General features: G+C 40.5%; 1 protein-coding gene across 2 annotated transcripts in view; it reads right to left on the bottom strand.

The window, feature by feature from the left end:
* Positions 1–9,871, bottom strand: part of LOC138052493 (midasin-like) — a 139,948-nt gene that overhangs the window by 113,255 nt on the left and 16,822 nt on the right. For both annotated transcript variants that reach the window (XM_068899014.1, XM_068899015.1), the window contains exons 9-17: positions 8,906–8,977; positions 8,722–8,797; positions 8,017–8,285; positions 7,035–7,213; positions 6,188–6,279; positions 3,052–3,168; positions 2,074–2,220; positions 962–1,109; positions 1–254 (exon numbers count right to left, since the gene is read on the bottom strand). The exon at positions 1–254 is cut by the window's left edge and continues 38 nt beyond it. In XM_068899014.1, coding sequence (XP_068755115.1) covers positions 1–254; positions 962–1,109; positions 2,074–2,220; positions 3,052–3,168; positions 6,188–6,279; positions 7,035–7,213; positions 8,017–8,285; positions 8,722–8,797; positions 8,906–8,977 — 1,354 coding nt within the window. The remainder of the gene's footprint in view (positions 255–961; positions 1,110–2,073; positions 2,221–3,051; positions 3,169–6,187; positions 6,280–7,034; positions 7,214–8,016; positions 8,286–8,721; positions 8,798–8,905; positions 8,978–9,871) is intronic.

The following is a 9,871-nucleotide window of genomic DNA, read 5'->3' as shown; positions in this document are numbered from 1 at the left end:
AAGAGCTCTTCCAGCGAGAACAGCGAGGCGACGCATACTGTCCGTCCAAACAATGTGCTCAAATCCCTCCAAGAAGGGTGTGCACGTGGTGACTTGTGCCATGAGTCCAGCGACGCCTGGAGAAAGTTCCATTGCCTCTGGATCGCCAAACAACAAATTAGGATTGATTTTCCTTTTCATGTGCAGCTCAATGACTTCTTGGATCACTGCGCATTCAGAGGGATTTCTGCAGCGGCCGGCGAGGAGCATATAGCCTGAAAGAAAAGTCCAACGAAACGCAAAGCCTGTGACGCTATATACGTGTATATTCCCGATTAGAAATACATTAGACAGTATCCTATTCATTCCAGCAGAAACGTCCGAGCATATCTATAGCAAAACAGCTTTAAAAAGTTCATTCCAAGAACCACGAATCCATTGCTAAAGTTAAAGACAATATCTATGAGCGGTCAGATACTCAAAACAGTTACACGCAGCCAAGAGATATTACAAGGTTTTCATTTGCTACGTATACTTTTCACAATTGGGTTCAAACATTCTCATCATCAGAGCCTCGGATCTTATGTCTGCGCATGACCCGAGGCTCTGGGAAACTCTATGAAGGAAAATATGCACCGTAGAGTTCTTATAGCAAAAAATGGCTATTTGAACCTTGCGGCGCATTAGCTCACTCCTCGTGCTAACATGAATGCACCAATCAGAGACGCTTTTCATTGTTCTTCACGAAAACCAATCAGAAGTCACTTTGTTTCAGGGTTCCCCAGAGCTCTTCTCTCCCTCAGTCATGCGCAAAAGCGAAGAGCTCTGGCGCATATGCGCACATACACGTATTCCCATCCTCTGAGTAGGTTGAGTTCATTTACTTTGAACTATAATTCAATCATGGCTCTGGCTTGAGAAATAAGCTTGGTTTTGATTTTGGGAATTGAACTCTGCTTTCTACCAATAACTACTATTTTACCATCTTCTGCTATATGCCTATCCCAATCTCGAAATCCTCCGCCTTGCTCATCAGGTGTCTTGCTGTATCTCTCAGCCCAGCGAAACAAATCGCGCAGCGTAATGAAACCCTGTTTACCAGCAAATACATTGGTACTCCTGCGGCGTGCCTATGAAAAGGACGACATGATCAATGAATCCGTCGAAATCAATATCATTGTCAGTTATAGTATAACCATTAGATTACACAAGCACTTTGATTGGCCAATTTACGGGGCGGTATTCTACAGAACCAATTATCAAATTTGAAGGATCGCCTTTGTTGCTTGATTCACAGATTTACAGATAAAGAAAACAATTGTTTGAAGCAGCATTCTACCATTTCTCGGGCTGTAAATTGCTGCTCCTTGTTTTTTGTTTTTTCAGTTCAGTTCGTGTTTCCCACTCTGGAAAGGATCTGTAAGAGGTAGTCACCACCATAAAAAGGCATCCCCTGAGCCACCCTCGCAGATCGCCCTCTTGATACACACCTTGCTGGCTACGCAAGCTATGATCCTCGCAGTTATGAACGCAATTGTACACTTGACCTCGCGATGCCGGTGCGATGCTGTAACCAACTGAGCCATGACGCCACTGAAGTTGGGAGCTGGTCATTTGTGGGCTCAAATGTTCCCGCGATGAATAATCAATGAACGAAGTGAGATATGAAATGAATCATATATTGAACTGCTACCAACATCAGTGACTTTATGGCTCAGTTGGTTACAGTGTTGCACCCACATCGCGAGGTCACGGGTTCAAACCCCGATGAAGTCCTGAAATTTTCAAGCTTCTCTGCGCAATTGCTAAAATTGCATTCATAACTGCAAGGATCATAGCTCACTTGATTTCAAATCCGCAGTTCAATATGATTCATTTCATATATGAAGAATATCATATTACAAAATTTTGAGGAAGCTGCTGCCTAAACAAACTGAGGTTCATTAAATGTGTAGATGCCGTCTCCATGGTTGGCACTGAAGGGCTACAATGCACGTTATGGGTCACCTTTGGAGACACATACACAACAACATCATGTTGTACTGACAAGCACGGTAAACTCGAAAACCAGTTACTACAAATACTTGCGCTTACTTGCAAATCAAGCATTATAGCAACAAGTTTCTTGGCATAAGAAAGTGGCAGCTTGCATCTTTGATGAAGAATCACCTCCAGCTCTGAGCTAGGAAGTTCGTCAAAATGGAGTTCCACGAACCGGTTTCGAAAAGCCCTCGATAGTATCTAAATGCAAAAGAAAAGTGAAGAGCCACCACTCGCTTTATTTCACTTTATTAAACACACTTGCTCCTTAGAAATTGTGATTTAATTAAATGAGCATCCAGCTGGGTATCACAAATATTGAACGGTAACTGGGAAATAAAAAAAAAAAGGAGAATTAACCTACGATGATTGATTGAGAATTCGAATACCGGTCGTTTTGCCAACGTGTCAGTTCGCCAACGACCTGTTCGCCAACGTATGAAGTCGGTTCGCCAACGTCTAATGTCAGTTCGCCGACGCTTATATGTCAGTTCGCCAACGTCCAAAAACACCTTTTTCGTTGAAAATAATTGTCAATTAGGTAACTTGCAATTCACTTCATGAGAGGGATGGTTGATGTGAACCGCCATATTTGTTATTGAACCTTTCAATGCGCCCCAATCCGAGACAGCTCAGCAACAATTCAATTGTTTCAGTCAACTCTAACTACATGAACGATATCATTACAGTCTTTTTAACTATACTTTAATGCTTGGGCACTCCTTCAAGAGATGAGCTTAATGTTGTGTGACTCCATTGATTTTTATATTCGTTCCAGTTCCTGGTCCAAACGCTAATTGTTTTCATAGTTATTGTGATGAATTAAACACCACAATATTATTGAAACATTAATTGCACTTTATGCTTGGGAATTACAGTGATTAAAGAGTATACACAACATCTTTGAACAACATGAGATGGTGATCATTGATCTAAAAACGTTTCCACAAATGTATTCTCCTCCATGCAATATCTGGAGAGACAATTCAAGAGACATGTAAAGCCAAAATTATACATTTCAACTAAAGGAACCTTTCTTCCACCATAATTTCCAGGAGGATTCTGAGTAGCAAACAGCATGAACATGGGATGTGCAGCAATAGTTTCCTGTGTTTCAGGAATGAACAGCTCTCTGTTATCATCCAGCACCTGTATACAAGACAAAATAAAGATTAAAAAAATTAGTTGTAACATCCTTCTGCTATCCGATGCTCACTCAGCAATAGAAGTATGTAAGAGGCCACCAACGAAAACAGTGATAGGGCTTAATTTGGGTGGCTGTGGAGTTTGCCATTCACATACCCATATTTTGGGGGGAGCAGGGTAGCTGAAGTGGTGAGAGCACTCCCCTCCCATAAATGTGTCCTGGGTTCGATTCCCAGCCCGACAATATGTGTGCAACCCTACGGTGCAACAAACGTTTTTTTGGCGGGAACACCTTTGATGTTGGACATCCATGTTAAAGTTAATTGACACCTGTCAAAGCAAGGTATCCGATGACCAGTGTCACTTGACCATATTGCGGGCTCACGTTTAAAGCTCATCGAGGTCAACTGTTTATTTTCACGTTGACCGCTGACCAGGTACTGGATTTTCGATTGGATCGCAGGCTCAAGCCAGGTTAACTTGTAATAATAAATAGACCACTTTCATAAATGGCGACCACTTTTTAATTCTTTTGTTTTTATGTTAATTAGACCTACTGCCCTCATTTTGAAACAAATATCCTTTTGAAATTTGCTCGTCGTAGCGAGGCAAGAAAGGCTTATTAGCATTAAACAAAAAAATATCTTATTTGGCCGCCATTATGAAAGAGGTCTATAGAGCGACTTTTGTATGACCTTGAAAAAGTGTTCGCAATTTGTTTCACTGGCGAATGTTTGGCAAGATTAAAACAAAGCTTCTCCTTATTCCCGCCAAGGAAACTCCTAATATGGGCAGTAAACAGTTTGATTGCCCAATCACATTACTGCACTTCAAATGACGTCAAAACAAAACTTTCCAGAAAGTTCCACGGGGAAATGACATTGTTTGCTTGTTTGCTAAGCCAATGAAAATTCACGCCTGTTTGTTTTTGTTCAATAAGCCAATTAAATGTTTTGCATTTTCGTTTACGTTCTGTTTTTACGTTTATTTTTTTAGGGTCATATGAATGTCACTCTAACATGGGAGCTCTGCTTTTAGGCTTGACTGAATCTATATATTACTAATTTTATTAGAGATTGCTGGACAACAGTTGATACCAGCTTATTGTATGATCAGCTGAATGGTCCTTCCATATAAATGAAGGTTTTACTATTACACAGTGGCGCCCATGGGTATCCCTAAGGAGAGATCTTACAGTTCTGTGAAATTTTGCTTATCGAAGCTAGAAAAGGATTACTGAACATCATTTTATCACTTTAAGGTTATGCCGTTAGTTTGGAATACGTATCCCAAGGGCTGTCATCATGACATCATCTAGCTGAGAACTTTTAAGATAGTACAAGTTTTTTCTTCGTGCGTTACCACCTGAATTATGTAGCAATTGAAAATTTTCTAAAACGATTAACTGACCAGGTCACTGGATGAAACTACAATAGTTTTAAATCGAATATGTAAGTTAGTGTGTTGAAAGTAGATGGATAGCAGAAAGTGAATAGAGAGGTGAAGGTTGTGGAAGGGCTGATGGATAATCTTGTGTAGGATGGGATGACGGTGTCGCAGATCAATAGGTGTTTGTATACTTGGTTGCATGTAGTCGCAGACAGGTTGGGGCTGATGGTAACAAGAAAGGTAACTTGTGCAAGAAGAAGAAACCCAGGTGGCAAATAAGGATTGAGAAGAGCATCAATAAATGCATGGGCTATAGCTGTGGTGAGGTAAAGTGCTGGGATTATGGACTGGAGTGATCGGGAAGGCAAGAAAGAGATTGACGATGTTTGGGGCATTCCACAAGAAGGGGAGGTTGTATATGAACAGGAAGGATGGCGGGAGGGGATTGATCAGTACATATGATTGTGTGAAGGAGGAGGAGCTTGGTCTGTTTGGATATGTCAAGGCAAGTGATGAGTGCAATGTTGAAGATTGTTGGAGAGATGTTGCAGGTGGCAGAAACAAAGAACAAATACAAAAAGCGGGTACAGAAAGCAAGGAAGGAGACGTTTCAGGAGAAGAGGTTGAATGGCAAGTTTATGAGGGATGTTAGTGAGCTGATGAGAGGTTAAGTATTTGGGGAAGAGCACGTAGGGGTACAGTATGTTTTTGCTGCTCAGGAGTAGGCTTTGATGCAAACAAAGTTTTCTTGGGTCACGATTGAGAAGGAGTATGTAGATCCAAAGTGTAGAGGGTGTGGCAAGGAGGTAAAGCCTGTTGGGCATGTGGCGAGTGGTTGTATTGGCGGAGGAGGCATGATAGGATGGGTTTGAGGGTGTCCTGGGAGCTTTGTCGGAATTAGGGTTTGAAGTGTACTGTTGCGTGGTATAAGGAGGTTGTAAATGAGGTGAGGGTGTCAGAGAATAGGAACATGGAGATCTGGTGGGACAGGAGCATCAAGACAACACAGAAGCTGGAACATACTCATCCAGACGTTACAGTGGTGGATTGAGCGGCTCAGGAGTGGATATTTGTTGATTTCTTGGTGCCTTGGGACAGGAATGTGGTGACTAAAGAGGATGAGTAATCACCAACCATTCAGTGCCAATGAAGATCGTACCGTTGGTGTTTGGTCGTTTGGATGTGGTACCTGGTTGGTTGGAGGGTTTTTTGAAATATCTTGAGATTCCAGATGCGTTGGGAGGAATGCAGGCATCCGCAGTTATTGGTACCACCCTAATCCTATAGAAGATGCTTAGCATCTAAGCCCCAGGTCCAGGGCCAAGGCTAAGCAATGTTTATGCCTGCAGAGTGAATACCACCTCCTCTCAAGCTGGTCTGTTCACAGGAAGTCAACTGAAGAATTATAATAATCATTATTATTACTTGAGAAAGGCTCAACCAACCATAACTGAGAAAAATGTTTCATTCAACAGTTACTCTTTGGCAAGCTATTGTTTTATCACACTTCTTTAAATCTTGCATTTTTTCTTTATTTTGTACAACCCTCAGGATAGGACGGACACTAGAGGTACTTATCTTGCACTAGGTCACTAATAGTAGGCTAGCACAGCAAAGATATAATGATATTTACCCTATTAAGAGCTTCCAGTACGTCAGATGGGGCTAAATTGAGTTCATCCAAAATTATCCAATAGCCTCTCCTCATGGCATCTACCAAAACCCCTGCAAATAAGAGAAAACATCAGGAACCAAAATTGAGGTTTTGTCTTTACAAAATTGAATGGCATAAAGACTAACAAGGCAAGCTACAGCACAGAATCGTTTGATACATTAAGTGGCCATTTACAAGGGAAGGAGAAGATTTTGGAAAAAAAATGCAGATAATTAATTCTGGTTAGGGTTAAGCTAGTGTCATTCAAGGTGATAGCTGAGAGAAACTCTTACTGTCACTTCTCTTGGATAGCTACAGTATCTCCTGCATACACCATAACCAGAAACCCATAAGGGTTGAAACGTGTAACGCGCGTTTACAGCTTCCGAATATTCAGTGCTAAGTACCATATTTGGAAACCCCTCTCTCCAGTTAATTTTGCACGAGAACATTGGTGGTATTGCGTCACGGTGTTCTCGCAAACTGATTGGTTGAATGTTTCTCTCTTGTTGTTCCAAATATGGTACTTTGCAAATTGAATATTCGGAAGCTTGTTTCCCAGCACACAAGGGGCCGTTACACGTTTCAACCCTTATGGGTTTCTGCCATAACCTGATAGTGCATCCTGAGCTGTCACCATTTGTTGAACAAAAAAACTAAGCACAAATGTACACAGCCCCTATTAGATGCTAACCACAAACAGAAAATTGAATTAGGCACCACTTTTTTTCTCAACAAAAGGGTGTTAAAGGTTTGCAGCCTTTTTTCAGTGAATTACGTAGCATCTGTGGAGTTACTGAACATAATAATAATAATTATTACTAACCTTCTTTGAAGACAAGTTTACCATTTTCATCCGAGGTGTAACAGCCAAGGTATTCTTGAATATCTGTGTGTTCATGGTTATTAATTCTAACACAGTGGTTACCTGATGCCTTAGCAAGCCACTGAATGAGGCTGGTTTTACCAACAGAAGTTTCTCCTTGAATTAAGACTGGAAGTTTCCTGGCAAAAGATACAATAACGTTTATGTACATCATCCCTTGCTTACATGTAGTTTACCATGAAATGCAAGAAGCGTATGGCTCACAGTTATGGTTACCAGTCACACATGCCCCTCAGCCACTTTTTTTCATTCTTCAAAAAATAAATTTAGGTAGACATCAATCAAACGTTTCCATGATGAATTCGCAAAGTGAACAGGATTATTGCCATGGAAACACTTCATCAACGTCCATCCAAATGTAGTTTCGAAAAATGAAAGAAAACCTGTTGAGGGGTGTGTGTGACTAATGACCACTGTAATATGTCTTTATTGTGAGTCAACCCAGAGGAAGTCTTGAAAAACGCAAAGGAAGCTAAGAGGGTCTACGAGGAGCTTTAAGTAAATCACCACTGCAGTTTTCCAATCACAGAAACAACTGCACATTCTGGTGCAATTATCAAATGAGTGAGGCAACACCAAGATGATTCATGGCATCATTGTGACATGCAAAGAACAAAATAAGCCCAGGAGCTGATCACAATACAAAGAAAAATGCCAACACTGAGAGTGGAAAAATGAAAAGCTCTCAATTATCATCTTGGTCTTTCTTTTCATATGAAAAGAAAAAAGGGCACAGAAAGTCAAAGCTCAATGGTTTAACTCCTATTTGGATCAGTAAGATGAACTTCTTCAGAGTAATCGAGTATCACCTCTGATAAAATTTATCACTCATACAAGTGTACTAAAATTAGTTTTGTGCGTTGAAAGGTTAAGGTTAAACTCTAGACAATGACGTTGCCACTTGAGATGAAAGTACTGATACCTTGCTGCAACAACCCTGCTCAGATCCTTCAAGTTTGCCTTTACTGAAGCAGTCAACACATACTCTGGCAATACAAAGGGTTCTTTGCTGCCCATGGCAATCCAGAAACCCTCAAAATTGCAGAACTGTCCTTGGCCTTGTGGTGCAAGCAAAGGTTGTTTCAGGATGCTGGATGCATTAACATGACCCAGAAGATGTTCCTTAATGAGGGATTCTACAGCAGGGTGGGATGAGCGGTCCAACTGTGTCAGAAAACTCAAGCAAAAACCCTGACATAAAGAAAATTGCACATCTTTCAATGAGCTATATTACATTGTATATAAATTTCACTCATTGCTGAGCAATCCAATTACATGACCAACTACAGTTGACAGGCTGTTAAAAACAAAAACTACAAGATACCACAACTAGCAAACTAAGCAGGCCACTTACAGGAGCTAAATGTTTGCTATGGAGTGACATTAGGAAATAAAGGGCTTCCAAGAAACCAACAGATTTGTGGGAAAGCTTGGAAAACTCCTATCCTTTAGCTACTGATGGCATAATATTAAGTTTAAAAGGAAATTGAAGCAACATATCTGAACAACCAAAATGAGAGCCTGTTTGCAGATTGCAGTAAAACTACAATAAAATTACAATAATATTATTGGCATTGGGAATGATGAATGACATATTAAGTACATGTATGATTGTGTATATACCAACCTCATAAATAGACCTCAAATAATTCTGATGAGGGTTTGGTGCTGCATATTGTAATGCTCTGCACAATGTCCTTAAACTAACAGAAACAGGAAAACACCAATTAGCTTGCCATAACAGTAAGATAACAGATGTTGAAAATGAATCACAGTACGATATTTGCATTTAACTAACTATATAATCAAACCTGTAATGAGGCTTGTGCCCTGTGCCATCAGTCAGTTTCTCCTTTGCTTCCTGCTTGACAGTGACATAAAACCTGTGCAAAAAGACCTCAGTCTTATACAAAGTGTAGTTTAGGGGCATTTACACCAATAAGGTCCAATGATCGGGGCGGTGGATGGCAATGCAGCTTGGACGACTGCTATAATTATGCTGAGATTAACCCACCAACCAGAATAAGATTTGTCCCGAAAGGGCTACACTTCAAGTTTTGAATAACACTTATTATTAAAAACTGAACTACAAATATCAGATTTCCAGCATTTTCATTGGCTCACCAGACACAGGCTATCAGTTCATATAATTATCTGCTGTACCTAATATGGTCAAGGAACGCGTCAGCAATAAAGAGAGCTGAAAACATTTCTGCAGCTTTGAGAATAAATGGCCAACAAAAGCCAGAAATGACCAAGGCAGAAATTGACGAGTGTCAAGTATTTATGAGTCAATGAGTCAACGAGATGCTTCTGTGAAGCATACACTGGGTTGCCTGTGGTACGTGCTACAGAAAATCAGAAGGCACTGAATTGTGTGGTATTGAAATACAGCATTCCAGTCTCTGAAGAATAACAAATAAAAGAGAAGCGAGAAACATTGGCTTTTGGGCTGACATGTTGATAATTTTCAAGTTCCCTCACAACTTCTTTGCACCACAAGTGTGCCCTCTGAGCATCTGACAGATTTGCAATACTAAACTTCACTGAAGTCAAGCCCTGTTTCGCGGGGTTAGTGTTAGGATGGGAGACCAAAACAATAAACCCCTCATAAAAAACAGAAACATCTGACCGAAAATACTATTAACGCTAACAAATGCGAACTCAGCAAGGTACAGATATTGATGAAAAAGCAAATAACTATTGATACACAGTTTTCAGAAAGAGCAGAAGGAAGTTTCCAGGACGGTCGATCTAGAATGAAATATTTACGACAT

This window comes from Montipora capricornis, chromosome 6 (assembly GCF_036669925.1).
Source record: "Montipora capricornis isolate CH-2021 chromosome 6, ASM3666992v2, whole genome shotgun sequence".
Lineage (NCBI taxonomy): Eukaryota > Metazoa > Cnidaria > Anthozoa > Scleractinia > Acroporidae > Montipora > Montipora capricornis.
The sequence above is the reverse complement of the archived record's forward strand: the minus strand, read 5'-3'. Positions and strand labels throughout refer to the sequence as shown.